We start from the raw sequence: 21,994 nt of genomic DNA on the forward strand, positions 1-21,994 counted from the left end.
AGAAACTATGGGGAAGATGTGCTGGTGTAGGAGAGAAGCCGAGGTGCAGGCCAGTTGTAATACCTTATGTTCATAAGGTGAGCCACAGTATAAAGAAAGTGGGGCAAAAACATGGGGTTCCCGTATTACTCTCAGCTCCTCAAAAACTGGGCAGATTGTGTGGAAAAGTGGGACGAGGGGAAACACGCGTCGGTGTCTGTCAAAAGAAGCATATGAACCGGTATGTGGAGTGTAGCGAGGGCGTGGTGTACAAGATTCATTTATAATGTGGCAAAGTGTACATAGGCCAATCGGGACGTTGTATAAACGATAGGCTCAGGGAGCATGCACTGTCAGTTAGATCGTCACCCTCGGGCAATCTGACTGTGCATTATGACAGATGTGGGTGTGTCCCGAAGTTTGACAACACCATTATCTTGGCCCGAAACCGGCACGAAATGACAAGGGAGATATTCGAAGCTTTTTTCATATCTGAGTGCGTTGAAGGAACCTGTGTCAGCGCTCCATCTATAGCCCTGTTTGGCGCTGAGGTGGCGTTTTTGAAATCTTTCTTAAAGTAGATAGAGAACAAAAGAACACTGATTGGGTGATGGCGCATTTTTGAAGTACATGTCGCGATTTCACGGTGTATATATATGTGTGTTTCCTGAAAATAAAATTCAGTTGCAAGTAGCGCTCTGTGTTGTCCGTTGTTTTTACTTGTCCGTTGTTTTTAGCGCTTTTACCCTCACAAACATGAATCACCAACTAGCCCAAGTGCATACGCTTTTACAGTGACGTAGCAAGGCTGGCGTGGTTATGAGCTTTGCCGTTGGTGGCTTTGTCAGGCGTTGTGGTAGTGTCAATAGCGTAAACGCGTTACAACCGAGTTATATTATAAGTTCCCGTGGGGTGAAGAGCGTGTGGCCGGCCCAAGGAGCACGTAGCTTCCACATCACTGTCAGCTTAGGGTTGAACGGGGTGGGAAAAGCATCTTTTGTCCCAATTTTGAGCGACGGGCTAATGTTCTAGGGGGAGAGTGGCTGTGTCCGGGTACACAAATGAGGGTCTGTCTTTTTTAACTGTTAGGCACAATGCGTGATTTGTGGGTTGAGGGGAAAAGTTATGTAGGAAAATGTTGAATTACAAAGGGCGGCGCTGCTCCGATAGAACTTTCTACGTCATGACTGCGTAGCATGTTCTCTAATTTTGCTAGATAACCTCCCAAATAGGCTCCGCATGCATCCACCAGGTGCACATTGAAATATCGTTTAATTAGGTCTAAAATTATTTTTGTTGTGCCTTTTATCAAGAGACTGGTATTTTTCAGGTTATGTTGCAACATGCATCGTATTAAAGCTAAAAAATGAGCGCTGGAATTTCGTTTCCGCACCCCTTTAAACGCCACTTTGTAACTAGATACTTTATCGTATAAAAACTGATATTTAAATGTTTATCAAAAAAAAAGTTACAATGAGACATTAATTGTCCAAAAACAAATTTAACAGACTAAATAAAAAAAAACACCAGGAAGAAACACGTAAGTTGCATTGCCAGCGACATAAACAAATATGGAAGCGCCCGTAAATGAGTTCTGATTCGCGTGCAGCGCCCTGCTGAGATCTCTTTAACGGTAATTCTGACGGTTGAACTTGGTTATTTACAAAATATTTGCTCCTCAAATTCTTTATAGATGTGTCTCCCAGCGCTTCGAGACAGTGAGTGCTTTGTTAGCGCTGACGGTCAGCGGTGATACTAGTCGGCCATGGCGCTGAGTCGCTAGTCACCCTCTAAACACCGGCTAAACAAGCCATAGGCCATGACTAAGATTTGCTAGTCGCATTCTGAGTCGCACGCGGCGACTAGGCACTAAACATGACCGGTGAATACCAAGCGCTCACTTAGCTGTGACTATTACTCGCCACGTGATAATTTTAGTCGATGACGTCACTAGTCACTGGTTAAACTGACACTACTCGCGACTGACGAATACGGGTGTATCTCTCGTCCGCAAAGTGTCTTAACTTATAATTCACGGAGCACTGAACAGAGGCACTGATAGTACTGCTGGCGACACAGAGCGGTGCTCACGTTCATGCTGATTGTGATAGTATTAGGCATTTTAGCAATGAGCTAACAGTTTGTTTGTGTTTACTTGGGGGCTTGCAATTAACGCTGTCATAATTACATTGTGATGTTTATAAGGAAATAAAAGAGCGCAGACGGCTCAGTTCCAATTCCCTTGTGTTCGCTTTGCAAGGGCGGCAGACGGAAGAAGTACTCGCATTTAGTAGTGACCTATAGTCGTTTTTAAGTCACGCTTGACCGCTCTAACACCGAAAACTTGCGTAGTTTTACAAGACCACTACATAATTCACGGGGAGCGCGCTGCCATGTAACCCACGATTAATCAGTATTTTTGCCGCATTGAGCAGTACCGCGCGGGGAACAGAAAAAACCGGTAAACAAAGCCTCTGAGGCACCGAACTCATAATTGCCTCTGAAGGCAGTCAAGATTAATTTCTTTGACTTAGGGACGAAGCCAAAGGGTGTGAAGGTAGGCATTGTATGCGCTGAAATTTGAGCGAAAGCATCGTCCTTCACATTCGTGAGGAGATGTTTGGGTGGCGCCTTGTTGAGATTCCTACCAGTGACGTCAAGACCGGTTCCAAACAAAACATTTGATGATGTATGGCAGAATGAAAGGCACCATATCCTTATTGTAGACGTACAGTTAGCATCTGGCTAATCTTGAAAAGGACGAACGGCAACTCCTTTTACTGGGTGCATGTTTCCACTCCGCGACAATCTGTCTTGGCAATGCAGTGGAAGGTACAGGCTCGCATTGCCGCTTCCATTTTGAGCGCAGAATAACGCTGTGCGCGGGCTCTCCTTCTCTCCCCGGAAATGGCAAAAAAAGTTGTCGCGCAGTGTAGGGCTTTCCCGAAAATCCCACAATGCCTTTCTACAACCGCAGATTGGAGCACATGGCGCAGTGAATTGTGCGGCCGTTCCAATGTACTCTCGAATAAGCTCGCAGGCTCCGTAAATTCTGGAAGTCGCTGGTTTCATTATCTCTGCTCACTGCGAGTTCAGGACTCGAAGAAAACAAAGCGAGCAGATCACAGACACGATAATGCCCTGCTTTGTTATCGAACCGCAATTTTGGCGTTTTGAAATCGCAAATAATAAGCAACATTATTCGCTGGGTTTATTTATCACTTTACCCCTTCAAGGACCGTGCATAGGATTGCAGTACTGTGTCAGAAAGGCGCTCAGAGGTACTGCGGATTTTCGGAATGCGCTATTGTGATGCATTCCTAACATGCCACATTTTCCCGGTGTAAATATATCCGGCTTCATGATACGGATTTAATTTTCTAATCATTTTTAGCAGCTAGAACCGAGAATTTGTCTAGGTAACCTTAAAATATAAAACACGCATTTATATTGCATTCTTATTATTTGTTATATTTCAGATCCGAATACGAGCAATGTATTGCCCGGCGTTTTCCCACAAAGAAGGAAGGCTGTGCGTTACCTTGAAAAGAATATTGTAGTTCTGGACGGTACTCCTTTGGGTTAGATTTTCGTGCACTTGAAATTTAAGCAGTCCGTAATGCCGGATGTTCATTTTCCAGAAGTCTGAAAATGTTCTCATACCATCGGCTTTGTTGAGGTCCTCGTATGCTCTAAGGGCATTGCTGGGAGAAATTGCACATATGCATAAGCTCTCGTTGAATAACACTCGAATCAATTGCCACTTCCTTGGATGCTTCATTGTCATATTTATTTATTTATTTGTTTCTTTTTCACAATATGTAGTAGTGCGGCACCACAGGCCTCAGGTATGGGCCAATGGCCTTTCTGTGGTGCCGCAACCCTCCAGGGTTGAATAAAGATATTATTATTATTATTAGTATTATTATTGGATCTATCTTGTCTCCGTTACTTTTTAATGTCTTTGTCAATGAAATGTCAAATTCAATAGTTAGCTGCAAACTATATCAGTATGCTGACGATACTGTACTCTTGTCACGCCATATAGAATACGAAAAATCAATTTTTATTCTCCAACGTGAAACCGCACATTTGATTGAATGGTTTCAGCAAAATGACTTAAAAATTAACAACACAAAGACACGTCTGGTGTGTTTCCGAAATCCGTTAAAAGTTGTTATCCCAGATACGCCACTATTTTTACATTCATCAATTTGTCCTTCGTGTAAATGCACTCCAGTGGGTTATGTGGACCATGTGAAATATTTAGGCATTGAATTCGATAGTGACCTTTCATGGAATACGCACATGGGAACTGTATGTAAAAAGCTTAGACGTGTTTCCTGTCTACTTTATAATATGAGATCACTTGTTCCACAATATGTTAAAAAGATGGTCATCAATGCTTTGGCATACAGTGTTCTTCGCTATGGAATAACCATTTATGGTGGCTGTTCTACGTGATGGCAAAAGAAAATTGACAATATTTCGACTGGAATGTTTAGAAGTATCACAGACGGCACTGATACCGAAACAGAACAAGAAAAAATTGATCATATTAATCTTCCATTATGTCATGCTTTGTTTACTGAGACGGTTGTTTTAAGACACTTTTGGGATGACAAATTTAAAGTTCCCCACATTGCACCTCGGGCACTCAGACATACCACTCGTTTTGAGGTGCCGAGAATGTCAACCAGGTATGGCAGAAGACAACGAATATTTTATGTACCGGACATTTTCAACAGTCTTCCTGAAAGAGTGTTGGACCTGGATTTGAAAAAAAAAGTTGAAACAAGCCCTACGAGACCTATTTTAAATCAAGTGTGCCTGCACGAACCAGATTCATCTTCTGGGCGTCTTAAACTGTGCTCTAAAGATTTTTTTTTCTTAGGCCAGTGATGTGATCTTTATTACAACCCAAGTACTGTGGCAACTTGACATGACCTGTGCTTCATTTTTTTTAATATTTTGATGTATGTGTGTGTGTTCTTCATGTAATGTGACTATCCACATATCAACAACTCTGGACACTAACTTTACCAATGCTTCAATGTTATTTTTCTTAAAACGTGTGTGCGTGTGTGTGTGTGTGTGTATGTGTGTGTGTGTGTTTTATGTGCTGATGCACTCTTCACAATGTTGAAATTAATTGATATATAACTTTAATTCTGGTGGTTTAGCCAAACAAGCCAATTCAGGCTTCGGCAGACCCGAATCATACTTCGTCGCATCCGAAAAAAATAAACTATTATTATTATTATTATTATTATTATTATTATTCAAGAGCACCATTCTCATTTAACAAAAAATACGGATGGAAGTCATTAAAATATATACCGCCTAACTAAAGCGGTAATATCTGCAGTATATCCGCAGAACCAGCCTCAAGCAAAGCAACTCGTGCACTCGTTTACAAGTTATCTAAAGACATCAATCCATTCGGTAGATAGGAATGTTTCAGCGAAGGGTTTAAGGTATCTCTTATAAATGAATGGTTCAGAGGGAACAAATTAAGCTCTTTTCTTGTGGACGCGAAGGAATTAAAAAATACTAATTAATAAATACTATAATTATTTGTAATAACCTGATTTAATTAGTGAAAATAAACATGGTTTTCGAGAAAATCTCGATAAGAATAATCGAAGACCACTAAATCAACTTATTTTGAAGAGATGTAGAAGCCAGATGTAACATTTTACGACGTCCAAAAAAAAAAAACGCTCAATTTGGACGGGTTTTTAGGATTCGATTTTCTACTGGAGCGTATCTTTATGCCCGCAGTCATGACCCCCAGCGGCCGAGATGTGCAACGCCACGTGCGCCATACTTCCCTCCGTCTTACAAGTGAGGCGAGGCGGTGGCTTTGCGCCTCGGCCGTCAGGGGGCAGGACTGCGGGCGCAAAGATGCGCCCTGGTAAGGAGTGGAAACCTAAAAACGCGTCCCAAGGGGTTTTCTTTGGGGAACGCTATAAAACGTTGTACTTGCCTTAATATTTCTGAAATGAGCTGATTGAGGAGTATTCGATGATGCTTCACAACTTCTTATTAAAACAAGATGTTTATTTTTGCTCATTAAAATTTTAAACATAACATGACTAGCTAATTCAAGTGTTTTTATAATCTTTGATGTCTGTCGCGGCTGGCAGATTCTTCCGAAAAGAGTTTCTTTTTTTGCTCAATCACCCTAGTTTAGTGATTTTTGAAAACCTTCACTGAAACACCCGCTGTAAGACCTTTAAGTAAAATAGATATATTTTGTTTTATATTTTTGCGCTCTTTAAGAAGCCGGTTCGGGTTTTAACGTCGGATTTCAAATAAAATTTAGAGATTGATTTGCAACTTCAAAATGCGCTCGTGCATTATTTGTGCACGACGCGAATATTTTATTTATTAGCTTAAAAGGCAGTGAAGACCCCATGAGTGAAATTGTCCGTCGCAAACGGTTCGGGAGCACATGGCTAAAGGCCGAACCTCACTAGCGTCGGGGAGGCTTTCCGCACGCCGCTGGCCACCGCGGGCTGACGGCCAAAACTAGTTTTCGCCCTCAGCGGATCGCCGCTCGGCGCAGTCAAGGCAACCTGCCCGTGCACGCTTGAGGGCTCGCCGCTTCTTCCCGCAGGAGAAAGAAGCCAATGGGCGGTGGCGTAGAGAGTGAGGTTGCGATGCCATGGCAAAGTGCAAGCCGCCTTTCCGCGCGGCTTTTACGTTGCGATGGAGCGTAGCGTTGTTTCGCTTCGTCTGCTATCCCCACTCCCCCCCCCCCCCCCCCAATGTTTTTCAAAACGGAGCTGTTCCTCGCAACACTGCCACTGTTTTCCTTTTTAGAGCGCAGCTCTTAGGCGCCCGTTTCCGGCCTCAGCGGCGTCGCCGTCGGTGTCGGTGTAACCGCGTGGTGCATGATGGGTAAATTTCCCCGCTAAATTTACCGAAAAAGTTCCCCGCTAAAGTTAGCGGAAAACATTGGACGCTGAATTTTGCGGGAAACTTTCCCCGCTAAATTTAGCGGAAAAAAATCTCCCGCTAAATATCCCCTAAATGGGAGGCGAGCAGGAGAGGAATAGGGGCATAGCCACCCTCCGCACCTTCCCCTCCTCCTCCTTACTAGTTGCGCTCTAATTCGGCGTTTCAAGGGACTGTAAAGGCCTTTCGTTTTGTTATGACAATTTATACGCCGCCAGACTACATAGATAAGGACGCTAAGAACAACCGCTGGGAAATTATCGAAGATGAATTCGGAATAACAGGTGAGTTTCTTCGTGGCACTCGTCGCATATCGCCCGCGTTGTGACGGTTGTCGTATTGCCTCGGTGACACTCTTGAAAGTAGCCTTCCTCTCTGGCGTGCAGCCGAGGCAGCACTGATCTGACTCTCGGTGGTTCGGTAGCACTAACCCGACCGGACCCGAAACCTGCGGCTCCTTCCCTTCAGAGCGCGGCGCAGCCGCAAGATCAACGAGCAGGCTATACTTCGTTTCAGCTTAGGTCCGAGCGCAGCCAGTGTTATGAGCCGAAGGCCAATCAAACAGCGAAAAAGGCACAACGTCATGGCGTGCTTTCTGCAGTTGATAGGATCAGTCGGTTTTCGCCGTCTCTCTGTGCGTGCTCCTCCGCCGGCTAGTCCTATCAAGCGCAGAGAGCACGCCATGACGTTGCGCTTTTCGCGCTGTTTGATTGGCCCTTCGGCTCATAACATCGACCGCGCTCGGACATAAGGTGAAACGAAGTATACAATGATCACATTCACGTTAATCACCAGATGATCATGGACACCGACCCTGTAGGCAGCGAGTACGTTCTGGATGCTGATATATGCGAAAGATAAGAGCCGAAAAAAGAATCTGACAAAGAGCAGACGAAGAAAGAGCGGGAAACCCGGCGGAGGCTCGCCCGCGTCCTCGAGAACAAGGGAGTCATGGCTCGTTCACACTTGCGAAATACGCACTCACCGCCGACTGAATTCGCTCGCCAAAAAAAGATCGGGTCGTTCACATTTGTTGCCGCCTGCGGAGTGCGGCAACGTCAGCAGGGATCTGACGTCACCAAGCGCCACTTCCCCCGTGCGTTCTGATTGGCTTGCGGCGAGCGAAAACTTCTTTCCGGCGTTGAAATTTAGTCCCATAGCGATCTTGCTCTCCGCCGGAAATTCTCCCTGCTTTCGTCGCCGGGCGTCGGAATTCTCGCGGATCCGGCCGCCGGTCCCCAAGTGTGAACGCGGGAGTCAGTGCTGTCACCTGACTATAACGCTCGTAAAACCGAGGCCAGATGCCGGACGGCGGCGCCGTTGCCGCTAGTGTGGTCAGGCCTTTAACCGTTTTTTAGACCGACAGGGTCCGCGCGGAGGGAGGATATGCCAGCGTTTGCGATCAAGTTCAGTGGTTTCCAGCCTTTACAGCACAGCAGACGAATTTAGCGTTTTCCACACTGGACACAAAAGCGTTTAACGACCAACTATCGTGAAAAACAAACTTATCCGCAGCCAAACCGAAATTAGTTGCACCCTCAAAGCATAGTTTTCTTCTTCCGCCGCGGAGCTAGCGTCAACACGCCGCATCGAAAGAGCCGGGCGCTTTTGTACCCTGATGCCTATGCCGAGGAGACACCCCCGGGATTCATCTCTCGTGTGAATACTCCTCTCAACGCCGGATTAGTGTCACAAGCCGGTGAAGCCTGAGAGGTTTATAAGGCTGTCAGTTGGGAAAGTTATTGCCCATGGAATTTCTTCGTTCTCTCTGTACTATTTATTGTATTCCTTGGTCTCAAAAAGAAAGCCGAGACTTTGACCATTTTAAACACCAGCATTTCGAGAAACTAAAATCTGAATTGGAGTGTAGGTTTGTGATGATCCATAAAGAAACACTGCGCGCGTTGCATTATGGCATGTTACAGGTCACGGCTTCATGAAATGCGGCTTCACGAAATACGGAGAACCTATCCAAAGAACGTTTCACGTTAGAAAAATAGTTCCATGGTCCTTTGGTGTGCAATTTCATTGACGACGAGACATTTCAAAACACATCGTCTCAACGTGGACTCACACACTGATTTTCATTCTTCTTAGAAACAACGAGTTAAACCTCTGCTGGCTAGAAACCTATACCCACGAATATCCCTGGTATGCACGTCAAGCCAGAATAGTACCGGTGGTCAATTCCTATTCCGAATTGGGTGGTTCCGCTGTAGTTCCGGGCGAAGTCACGAAACCACTTCAACCCTTCCGAGCTGCTGTCGAGAAAGGTGCCCCTCCCAGATCTGTAGAAGTAGTCCAAGAAAATGATGTCGCAGAGGCCTTCCTCGGGCCACGCTGCAGACATGTTGAATAGAGCCCCGAAGGTACATAAAATCGTGTTATTCGGCAGCGTCCCTGCAAGAGAAAATGCTGCATTACGAACCAAAGTGAATGAGCGGGTCACTTTTTAAACTAGGACCCCGCTAACGGGGCCCTAATTGTGCAGTCCTATCCTGAAGGAAAAATCCATCAATGTAACCCTGTTTGGCAGTCAATGTTTTCTAGTGGACCGCTGACTGTGCCTGACTGTACGCCAAGCATGTTTGATTGGCCAACAAGTTACACTGACCGACAGTCAAACTCCACTTCTCGGCTTTCTGATGGTTTCCTGGTGGCAGTCGGCCGCCGCGAAATGCCATCAGGATGTCTTGGTGGCGATTCTGATTGTACATCGATTGTCTCTGACTGTACGTCAAAAAGCTTTGACGTGCAGACAGACGTACGGTCAAAGGACGTAAAGTTCGTTCGGATACCACTATTTCGTCAATTCTATGAATACCAAAAATAATCTATGCACAAGAAAACGATTTCAGGACGTGAACCCATAAAACCGCTAATGTTAGAGATATGACACGCAGCCGACCGACAACCTTGATCAGAAGCCCACCGAAACGCCGAACACGCCAGTTTCGCTTCGCCCATAGAGGCTTCGCCGAGCTTCCATGAACGATCGCTCTCGACTCGTTTTGTTTGCCCGCTTGCTCCAAACCTGTCGATCCTGCCCGGGCTCTACAATGTCTTATGTTCTAGTGGAATTTCTACTCTTGACTTAAACAGCGCAAATAAGTTACGTAAGGAAGAGACAACAGGGTAGCTAAACTCGTGGAGCAAAACATTCTTTGCTATTTGACGTAGCGGGGGGAGTGACCAAAAGAACGCCGCAAAGTTTCCTCCTCCCTGCGCGCGCTCAACTTCGCAACTTTTGACGAAAAATCCCCCGCGATCCCTAGGCGGTGCACGAGAGCACGAGACAGCGCGGGGAGGCCAGCGTTCACGCCGCTCGCTGTACGTCGTCTTTGGGCTCTCTAGCGCCGACAATCCCGTCATGCCTCGCCCAGGCGAGGAGCGAGAGCAGACGACGAGAGTTCGTCTGCTACGATGAGGCATTCGCACAGCGGAACTGAAAGAAAAAGTTGGTTTTCTGCTCGAAATCGCGTCCTGCGGGCCACAAACTCAAACGCGAGCTTGATATGTAAGCGTCTGATATTTCACGAAGGGAGGAATCGACGGCCCGTCTCTTATTTGCGAAATTTGAGTCGTTTTGCAGCCGTACAGACGCTGAAACCTACCAGTGTGTAATGAAAGGCCCAGGACAACCACAGGCTTAGTAAACAGGATAACTGGGCGAGTTGGTATGGATTCATAATGGAACAGCGCGAATTATTGCAAGGACAGGAGAAGGAACTGGACAGGACGAGCGCTGTCCGAACAGCGCTCGTCCTGTCCAGCGCTCGTCCTGTCCAGTTCCTTCTCCTGTCCTTGCAATAATTCGCGCTGTTCCATTATGACAACCACAGGGGCCGCGAGATCTAGCATCATTTGTGTATGGGTGAAAAGTGCAACATTTTTCGACAAAGCTCCCACAGCAGAAACCTGCGACGCATTCACTCAGCGGCCGGGAAGGCTAAACATGGAGACGTTGCCCGAGACTCAAGCAAAGTCATATTTGAACGGCAGCTATCTCGCCCCGTCATATTTTGTTTTGAGAAAGCTCTCGTTCTCAATGCCAGGGAAATAAGAAGTATTACGAAACGTATTGCTAGCTGTTCCAAAGAACTAGATTTAAGCCGTATCCTTTCAGTGGTTCACTCATAATATTATGCTTAAAACGAAGCAAGCTCTTGCGCCTATAGTGCCATCAATTTCCTCAAGCGTATGCTGTTTTGTAGTCAACTAGTTTCGGAAACTTACGCCGTCTGTAGATATCTCTGACAGCCGAGTTGCTTAAGTGGAAGTCATCGCAAATGTAAGTTCCACGTTGCAGCAACCAACTTTTAAACGATGGCAGCGACTGCAATCTCGCATTCCCACCCATCACGTCGAACAAAAAGGCGCTAGTTTCGGTTTGAGGTCGGTACTTCTCTACAACATCTATGGCGACAGCATCAGTCTGCACTGGGTGCATTCGGCAAGTTCGTTCGGGGCCTGTTCTCCGTGCAGCACTCGGGGGGTGTAATGCATTAGAACTCTCACAGTGCAAGTCTGTATCGCGAATTGGGAGCCCGTCAGTGGCCTCACCGGCGGCCATTGCTTGACGACAGGCAATACGCCGCGTCCTGTCTAGTTCTCCCTTCGTTTTCGTCCTTGTTGCTGTGGCCTTCTACATCATGAGGCAATACACGCAAGTCTAAGGAAGAAACATGCAAAAATTGGAAGCTTGTACGCGGTGCTCGAGGGCGAGCATTTTATGACGTGCTGCGATGATTATGTCGGGTTCTTGGAGATCAAATAGACATTCGTCAAGCGTTTAAACATCGATTAAAAAAAATTGGCCGGAGCACGATTGACTTTACCGACGTCGCTTGCTTCGGTTGCTAAATAAGTGGCACGTCGAGCGACTGAACGGCACGCTCCGAGTTTCAGTTTGTCACGGAAGCCCTCACAGGAGTTCAAAGAAAAAGCTTTCACCATGAAGCACTATGTACAAGCGGTCAAAACGATGCGAAAATCCCCAGTAAAGGCATTCTATCTTATCGTTTGCTAAGCTTTGATGACTCCGAAATCACGGATGACTCCACAATAACTCTCGGTAGCCCTTGTCTCATTAAACACATAACAGTTAACGCCCAACAAAGTAGCCCTAGACCCTCAACCACACAACATTTAGTTAAACAAGATTGGTATTCTAACGCGTTTAATATTCTTGCCCACAATATTAACTGTTATTTGCGGAAACATGACAGAAGTTTCATGGTAGAGAACAACCTACTAACGTAATAAAATTGAGTTGTGTCAAGCGATGACTGCCGGTGGTGCCGCTCGACCCCAGCAATACAGGCCTCTATCCACGATCTAGCCTCCTAAGAAATCAGTGGTGCCAGTGCTATTAGACATAAATCGTTTATTTGCATCGGTACTCCCATACCTGCCGGATGTAGGGACGAGGCGCAAAACCGTACATCCGGCCAATATTGAAGCCCGTTTTCGGACGATATTGTCTCGACACTCGCCAAGAAGCAACGTGCTGTTTCGGCGACTCGTTTGTGTAATTTATTTGTTCAGTCATATTCATGGGTCCCGGGCCACTGTGTACACCCCAAAAAAGAAATGTACTGTGGTAATTACACCTTGAGGAGAAGCAGGCATGTAGCCAGATTTTCGTTTAAGGGGGGGGGGGGGGGGGGGGGCGCCGATGACAAAGTGCTCTATAAGGGGGAGGGAGGAGAGGAGGCCCCAGCAAAATGGAAAATTTCGGGGGGGCAGGAAGGCCAGGCCTTATGCCCCCCCGCCCCCCCCCCCTCCCCTTGGCTACGTGCCTGACGAGAAGGGGTATTGTAGTTTTACATCTTTATAAAAAGGTGTAGGCATTATCATACGTTTTAAGAAACGTGTTTAAAAAATCACACATTTTTAAAGCTGTGAAGTTTACATTTCTTTTATAAGGTCCATCGCTACACTTATTAGGGTGTTACTTATGGGACACCCCACTTACATGTTTAAAGGTGGGAAAATGCTTAATGTGCATATACCTCTAACGGAAGACAATCTCTTTCATGTGATTACATCGCGTGCCGATGAAACGATCTGTCGATGACACGTCGTTCGATGAACTGATTTGACCGCCAATGAGTGACGACTGCCAGTAGAATTTCGGGGAAATAATTCTGCCGGTTGCCGGGAGACTCGAACCTACCCTAAAATTACCCCGGTTCTTGTTTGTTTCCCAACATTCTGAATCGTATTCCAGCTTATTAGTACCTCTTCGGTTATTACAGAAAAAAAAAAGCGATGGCAGCCGCAAAAACTCTGACAGCACGGCCACAGTCATGTGGGAGACTGACAGGTGCTCGTCAGCCGCCACCATGCCTTGAAAGCTACCGGTTCCGAAGAACCGGAAGGCGCAGAGAACTTGTTGTTCCACGGTCCGAGGCGGCGAACGAAGCTCGTCGCAGAGTCAACGCACAACGGCTTTCGATAGCCAGTACTGTCGCCGAAAGTCGTCGTCGGGGAGTTGAAAGGCGTCCCCGGTGGTCTCAGTAGCGACGCCGACGGTGGCGGAAGATAAGCTCGGCCGCAGCGTACGGCACCGCCATGTTGACAAAGTTTAACTTCGCCTCGATCCGAAGCGAAGATCTCGAGCTCAAACCACGGCTCTCGCAAAGTTCGGAAACGTCACTTTGACGCCAGCGACAACTTCGACAAACGAGGTTTCTTTTTTACACAAACTTCGGAGGGATTTTGAGCGTCAGCAGGTCGCCTGGGGACAATCTGCAAAGCATTAATTTTAGCTTGGCGTAGGGATGTAGGGACAAATGGGCGCTACGTCATCGGCGAAGCCGTTCAATCAGCGGGCTCCTCGCGCCCCTCACGCGCCGCACGCGCTCCTCGATGAACTTTGCTTCGAATGATTGACACCTCGCTCGGCGCGACGTCAGCGTCGCGAGAGTCCAATTAGCGCGTTCCGCAACTTTCGGACACAAAGTTGTGCTTGACGAGTTTAGCGACCCAGGAAGGAAAGAGCGCTTTTTCCCTCCTGTTGCCTCTTCCTTACGTAACTTATTTGCGCTGTTTAAGTCAAGATGTCTATCCAACTCGCCCAGCAACTCATTTTGGTAGAATTTCTACTCGACAAGACCCAGCCTGTTGTGAGTTTCGACGATGTAAGGGACTTTAACGGTGTAGTTGACGACGAGAAGGTGTACCAGGTCTACTGCGCCGGAGACGCGCGAACAGAAGGATCGTTCTACGACGCGAAAGTACTCTTCATGGCAGGTGAGTAGAACTGAAGTACGGCGAGTGATGTACGAGTGCTTTGCATAACATGCTGAAGACTTAACTGCATTTGAATCCGAAGCATCTCGTATAAAACGAATGGTAAAATCGAGTTTCCAATGCGATGGCATAGCATAGGGGTTAAGTTGTCCGATTTGTACACAAGTGGTCGCGGGTTCGCTCCGCGGTGGTCCTGTTTTTTTTTCGAACATTTTGTTTTATCGAGGCATTTGGCGATATTTATGAGTGCGTATAGCTTTACTCTTATATAAATGCTGCCCTTGTTGATGAAATTCCCTTGGCAGTGGCAGTCAGACGTTGTCTGATGGACCATCAGACGACGTCTGATGGTCCATCACGTTCCACCAAGGCTGCTGACTGGCAATCAGTATCCTAAATTACGTATCTTGATGGAATTTTCAACAGGGATGGGCCTAACTGCTCCTATGCATCAATTAGTGACAGAGTACTTTTCTTAGGCTTTCCGATGGCTCCTCCCCGATTCGCCACAAAATCACCAAAGTGCCAGAGATGAGCCATAGATGCTGCGTATCAACCGAAGCAGCCGCAGGGAAGCCTAATTAAGGCACTTTTATTAGAATGTAGGCTCAAAGTTGAACGGTGAAAAGAGAACAGCCAGATGTCGGGCCTATATCTGCCACTTCTTAGAGAACACTGGCCCAAAGCAGCTAGGCGACAAACTAAAACGAAGTAGTGAAGCCTGGCTTTTGTACTTGTCTGACAGTTTAGTGTAGGGCACTGCGGAGGCCGGAATTGTTATGCCCGTCACGACCCGACCCGATAGATACACTCCCCGGGCTATGCCCGAGCCCGACAGAATATTGAATTTCTAGGCCCGACCCGACCCAGCACAGTAGAGACATGATCCGGGCCCGGCCGGAGCATGGCTAGTTTTTGTTTAAATATGAGCTCGAGCTGGGGCCCGAGCTTGACAGATTATAAACATGTGCCCGAAAAAGTTTGCAGGGTTTAACATAAAAACTATCTAGGCATAAAGCGCGCACCCTCCCACTATTCTGGTGGAGTCCGTACGTTTTCTTTAACACACTTCAAAATTTTCAAATGCAAAACTTTTTTTTTTCTTTGTATGGCGCCGTAGTTATTTTGCACTTGGCTTGCTTGTTTATATTGAAGCTAAAAGATCAAGGAGGCACATTTTTTTGTTATCAACAATTTCGAAATTGTGGCACACAACCGCTCAGGCACGGCCCGAAAGAATGCTTTGTTTAAGCCCGAACTCGGCCCGGGCCCCAGAAAGAGCGTACCAACCGGCCCGAGCGCCGCCCGCGAGCCGGGCCGGTCTCGGGCTTTTGGGATGGCCCGGGCCAGTGCAGTGCCCTAGTTTAGAGTCAGAATACGCATATTCTAGAAAACTGATATCATGTTTGGTTATACCTTAATAAATTTGAGATTTCAGAAGTATAAACTGAAAGACATAAACCAAATATATTGGCACAAATCATTGTGCTTCTAGCGTACATCCTCAGATATCCGATCCTTCCAAATGCGATATAAAAACGAAGGATGTTAACACGCGTCTAAGTGCTAGTTTCCTCCTTCGTGAAGGAGAAAGGAATCACAAATATATTGGAAAGATTAGAAGAAAATTTGTGAACGGTAAGGAGATAGAGAGATTTAGGAAACCCACACGCACAAACACTGATATAAGAAGCTTGGCAGTTAGATAGTTCAGCCTCGTGTTCCGGGGGAACAAAACCAACCGCCGGAGGGCCCGAAACTCATACTTTTCGGTTAAATGGGCGATGCAACGATGTTTATGCTTTGCGCAAATACCGCTTAGAACAGATTCCCGACGTTAATTACCTCTGAAACACCCATTCGTTTTTCACCAGTGGCAATCGAATTTACAAAAAATAATTAAAGAAAAACGAGGAAAGTTCACCCCCTCAATTCGCAGCCAGAACAAGCGGCCACGTGATCTGGAGCCGATTATATGCCGCCAATGTTGATCCTGGCCACGCGCTGGGTTTGGCAAAGCACAGGACACGCGCTGAGTTCCAGGCATTGTTCTGGTTCGGCTATCGTCGTCAATAAAGCGATTGGACACGGGCCACTACCCGAATGCTTCTCGAGCTACCGATTATCACGAGCCAAAGTCGGGTGCCCACGCAATGCTTGGGTCCAATCTATGAGCTAAATTCAAATATTGTCACTGGGCGGTACTGCTACCGTCCAGCTACCTCATCAAGTTTTGCGAAGGAGAGATTGAATGAAAACGCTCGCTGTTGTCCTTGAAATTTCACCCCAACAAAGGAGCTTATTGGCCAGTGGCGTTGCGTGCGAGTATCACTGTATCAGTTTTCGAATCGGCTATGTTGCCAAAATATTGGGATTTCTGAACGAGCTCAAAACCGAGGTAGAAAAAAACAAAAACGGAATAAGCCTATTTTTAGCTCTAAAGGCATGTCACCCCACCTTCTTTTGTGTCTTCGTGCGGCTGTAAGCAAACGCAACAAGCGCTCCTAGCAAATCAGAGGGGTGCAACAAAGCACATGCCCGCTCTCCGTGGGACAAAAACGCTTGGACGAAAATTTGTCACGTGACTCGCTCTGACGCAGTGTTGGGCTCACTGGGGCCATAGTATTTTTCCGTATTCCAACTGGTGGGGATGAATAGGAGGCCACACATGTACGCGGTTTCAAAAATGCGCTCTTCAGAAGGGAGTTTTCGTAGATTGCATTCCCCCCCCCCCCCCCCCTCCCCCTACACCCTCAGCAACGGAGAAACGGTCACTGCGCCTGCGTGCCGAAGGCCATGAATGCAGAGTTCCGGGTATCGTGGAGGGTTGCGCAAAGCCGTTGCGGGACGGTGAAAACGATCTACGAAAACACGCTGGTGGTCTGATTTCCGTGCGTACAGTTGCGGCCACGGTTTTTCGCAGTGAACGGCCGGAATACTTCCATGCCAACTTTTCGGTAATGGTTGATTTCTTCGTCGGAGTCCACAGAAATATTCTGCTGTTTGTTGGACGCGCTTCGACAAAGAACTGCTCGTAGGCGTCAGCGAGACCTTTGTGGAATTTGGTAGACCTTCTTTCTCAACTTTCTGTTTGCGTTGCTCAGTAATGCCCAAGTTGGAATATGCATCTATTACGAATTAGATGATATCGCTGGTTAATGGTAGGTACACAGCAAGCATGCTTCTGGGAGTAGTCCTACTCTCGTCTCAATAGAGTATATTAGTATATTGTTCCGATACCTTCGATAACCCCGATAACGATACAATTTATCCGCAAAGGCGGTGGCGGGGTATTGATTATCGTTGTCGGAGTCTTCAGAACGATCTATTAGAACTCTAATGTCTACGGTCGTTGGTTTAGGGTTTATTAATTTTGTTGGGCATAAAAACAGTGTAACTCCACTTAATATTTTCCTTCCAGTTCCACAGGAAAGTCTCACTTGTGTTAATGTGCCGGGAACAAGCTTTTTGTCATGATAGTGGGTTAATAAACGTCTGTGGGAGCTTGAAAACAATTCCGTTTGTTTATGTACGCGTGCGAGGTGCGCCTTGTAAGCGTGAAACGCAATACTGCCCCATGTAACCTCTCCACGTGCTCTGCCTCATCAGGCGCTGTCTCGAGAGACTGCTTTATAGTCTCTTGTTGCCCGTCAATAGTTTCCGTTTGGTTCGTCAGCAACATCGCTCGCTCCAAAGGGAGCTCATTTTCGATCTGTAGTTTGGTGGAGAGTCTTTTGTCCCGCACACAGTCTATAGTCGGTGACAGGTTAAGAAAAATGTGGACGCTCCACCCAATTCTTTCCACTTTAGGAGAACGAACGCTGGATAGGAGGTGACCTCCTCTCCAGCATTCGCTCTGCTAAAGTGGAAAAAGAGGGAGGAGCTTCCACTTTACTCTTCACCAGTCACCGACTATAGGATGCGATCATTAAGGATCTCATCCTTAAGGTTGCCGTAGTTGTACGTCGCAACCAGACGTATAGTGCCGTGATCGAATCTGCTGCTGCGTCTCCCTCACGCTGCGAGCGGCTATGAACACTGCGTGCTCCACGCGACGTACTATTTCACGTTGGAAATGTTTCACAACGCCGTGACAGCGACGATAGGTTGTCGTATCACCCGCAAGGAAGGGGAGGGTGGCCACATCTCAACTATTCTTGGTCCCGAACGATGAAGTTTACGTGCTCGGCTTGAGTCTTCCCTTGTAACCCCGAGGCGGTCCGGAAACACTCCCATCGTATATTCCGGGTCGTCGACTGCTCGAACAGGAACGCGAACGGCCCTGGAGCAGAAACTTAGTATGGCGGTTGTGGTGGCGGCGGTTCAGAGGCTTGTAAAGACGCGTTCCTTGCTATGATCACTAGGCCTAATGGCGATCCGTTGACAGCAGCGCTAGCTGAGAGACTGGCGACTTCGTACGTTCGATGTGCGAATGCCTGCCGAGCGTCTCGCCTAACGATGAGTGAGGCTGATTTTTTCTTGAGAGAAAGCCTCTGACACCAGTTTATCTATGCGTAAGTCGATCAAATGTTTAACTCGTTTATTTACGTTTATAGCAAAATACACCGCAAACACGACTTCATGACGGCAAGCGGTGTTGCCCGCACGGCACAGCACAGACCTTGCCAAATCACTGGAACGGCGGCAGATAGCCCTACCGGTTAGTTGCAAGCACAAACCTTCAATAAAGGTACACATTATTTGATAATACAGAAAGAACAAGAGAGTTCCATGTTATTTTGCGGTGAAGATACAAAAATCACGCGCGATTTCCTGTTGGAATGCACAGGAGACCGCAAAAGTATACTGCTTGCTTTCTGCATCATATTGCGTCCGGAAGTCGCATGGACACTGTTTTGTGCTCGCCACTAAGTGGTAGCGCCACCTGCTGTCATGCCGGAGATTAGGGAGCGTCGAACAGGTCTGTGCTGTACCCGTCAAGAAGTCATGTTAACCTATATTAACAGTGAAACGTTTCTGGCCGACTCTTGCATAAATCACATGGTGTCCGAGACTCTCTCTCGAGCTAGGCTCAGCTTCCCGCGCCGCTAGGAAGGACACTCGGCAGGCACACGAACACCAAATTTTCTGCGTGGCCACTCGTTGTTAACTCAACTGATTCCTTTAGGCCTACTGGTCGGAACAAAGAGCACGCCTTCACAAGCCTCTCAACCGCCGCCGCACCCACCACCGCCATACCACCTTTCAGCACCGGAGCCGTTCACGTTCGTCCCTGACCAGTTGGAGGATCTGGAAGAAACGATGGGAGCGTTTCCGCACCGCCTCGGGCCTACAAGGGAAGACCCAAGCAGAGTAGGTTAACTCGTTCTTTTACCTCATGGGACCCAAGGCAGAGGAGATTTCGGCCTCCCTCCCCATCCCTGCGGACAAGACGGAATCCTATCCCGATTTTGTCGCGGCATTCGAAAACGTTTTCTATCGTGAAAAAGAACGTCGTGTACGAGCGCGCAGTGTTCAATAGCTGCTCACAGCGTGAGGGAGCTCTGTACATGCTGGTGAAAACGTGCGACTACGGCAACCTCAAGGATGAGCTCCTGAGGGATGGCGTCGTCGTCGCTATGATAGACAAAATACTCTCCACTAAGCTACAGATGGAAAGCGAACTCACTTTGGAGGGAGCGGTGATGCTGACGAAGCAAACGGAAACCCTTAGCCGGCAAGAACAGACGCTCAAGCACTCTACCGAAATAGTGCCTGATGAGACAGCACATGTGGACACGCTACAGGCGCCACAACAAACGGCTAAGAAGTTCCACCCGAAGTGTCCACAAAAGCCCTCGGTGGATCAGCCACACGCAACCCAGTCATGTTTTTGGTGTGGGAATATAGTGGAGCACGCAAGGCAGCAATGTCCTGCAGCCAAAGTTCGATGCAACAAGTGCAGAAAGCAAGGCCATTTCGCATCAGTCTGTAAAGTCAAGCGGCTCTGGCAAGTCGCCAAGCTGAATGAAAGCACGTCGACGGAGGAAGACTCCTTCTTCGCAGGAACGCTCAGCACTGGGCACAAGAAAAAGCCGTGGAAAGTCAACGTCGTTGTGTGCTGTCCAAACGTGGAGTTCCGCCTAGACAGCAGCGGACGTTACCGTGATTCGAACAAGTGTTCTGGCAAGACTGGACAAGGAGACAGCACTCCAGAAACCCGGCATTCTCCTTTTTTGGACCAGCAAAGCAGCGGCTGAACATCGTGGGCGTAATCCAAGCAACAGTAGTATACATTGGGAAATGTGCCGTGGAGAGCCTCTACGTCAGAAATGACCGGGATGAGCCTCTTCTGGGCTTGGACCTCATCGAGCGCTTTGGTATCCTGTACCGAGCGAGTAGAGCCGGAGCGAAGCTATGTCTCGACCCAGTCAACGAATCCCCAGACGTGTTCCAAGGTTTGGGAGAAGCCCCTACAGTTGCGAAATCAAGCTGAAGTCGCCGGTGGAACCTATGGCAGTCACATCACCGCGACGCATCTCAGTTCCCCTGTTTGAAAGCTGTGGAGCGTCAACTTCGAAAAATGGAAAGCGAAGGAGTGATCACCACTGTCAGGGAGCCAACAGATTGGTGCTCGGCAGTTGTGGTAGTACCGAAAAAGGATGGTGACATACGCATCTGTGTGGACTACACCATGTTGAACAAAAGCGTGCAGAAGGAGTATCATCCGATTCCAAGTGTAGAGCCTATTCTGGCTACTTTGGGACAAGCTAACTACTTATCCCGTTTGGATGCTTACTCTGGCTTTTATCGAGCGAAAGTGCACCCCGAATCAGCACTGCTCACCACCTTTATCACTTTATTTGGCTGGTTAAAGTTTAACCGCTCCCCTTTCGGCATCACCTGTGCTCCTGAGCCTTTTCAAAGAATGACTCATCAACACTTGTAACATCAACGCGCCGCAACATCAACGCGTGAACTATTGGAAGGACTTTACGGTGTTGCGTGCCATATGGATGTTATTTTGGTGTAGGCCAAGACCAAGGAAGAGCACGACAGTCGCCTGCGTGGAGTTTTAGGAAGAATGAAGGAAAAAAGTGAAAGCCGTTTTGTAACCCTGTAACGCCAAATTGGAGCGCAGCTCTTGAGGAGGAAGAGGGAAGGGTACTGAAGGGAGGGTAGACACCTCATCGTCCTTTCTCTCCTCATTCTCCTCCTCCCTCACTCTTTAATATGCTCCGGGGGGTCACCTGACCTCGGGCGGATGGGGTCACGTGACCTGGGGGGGTCACGTGACCTGGGGGTCACGTGACCTTGGGGGGTCACGTGACCTTGGGGGGTCACGTGACCTTGGGGAAACGTGGCGGTCACCTTGGGGGTCACCTGACCTTGAGGTGACCTCGGGGGTGTCACGTGACCTTGGGGCAAACTTGGGAGGGGTCACGTGACCTTGGGGGGTCACATGACCTGGAGAGTCACGTGACCTTGGGGGTCACGTGACCTTGAGGTGACCTTGGGAGAGGTCACGTGACCTCGGGGGGTCGCATGACCTTGGGGGCCACGTGACCTGGGGTCACCTGACCTTGGGGTGCCATTAGGGTCATGTAGGGGTCACCTTGAGGGGCCACGTGACCTTGAGAGGGGTTACGTGACCTGGGGGGTCACGTGACCTTGGGGTGAGCTTGGGAGGGGTCACGTTACTTTGGGGGTCGCATGACCTTGGGGTGACATTGGTTACGCCGACGCCGCTCAAACCGGAAACGGGCGCCTAAGAGCTGCGCTCTAAAAGGGATCACTCTCAACTATGAAAGTGCATGTTCGCCAAGGAAACAGTTAAAGGGACCATGAAGGCAAT

At 47.8% G+C, this 21,994-nt stretch overlaps 1 protein-coding gene across 1 annotated transcript in view; it reads right to left on the reverse strand.

Annotated features, from left to right (window-relative positions):
- Positions 1-19,711, reverse strand: part of LOC115312238 — a gene marked incomplete at its 3' end in the record, with an annotated part of 32,093 nt that extends 12,382 nt beyond the window's left edge. The window contains exons 1-3 of the mRNA XM_042290429.1: positions 19,690-19,711; positions 9,120-9,342; positions 3,521-3,683 (exon numbers count right to left, since the gene is read on the reverse strand). Coding sequence (XP_042146363.1) covers positions 3,521-3,683; positions 9,120-9,342; positions 19,690-19,711 — 408 coding nt within the window. The remainder of the gene's footprint in view (positions 1-3,520; positions 3,684-9,119; positions 9,343-19,689) is intronic.
- Between the last annotated feature and the right edge of the window lie 2,283 nt (positions 19,712-21,994).

Source organism: Ixodes scapularis, unplaced genomic scaffold (assembly GCF_016920785.2).
Source record: "Ixodes scapularis isolate PalLabHiFi unplaced genomic scaffold, ASM1692078v2 PGA_scaffold1__304_contigs__length_218370807, whole genome shotgun sequence".
In the NCBI taxonomy this organism is placed as follows: Eukaryota; Metazoa; Arthropoda; class Arachnida; order Ixodida; family Ixodidae; genus Ixodes; species Ixodes scapularis.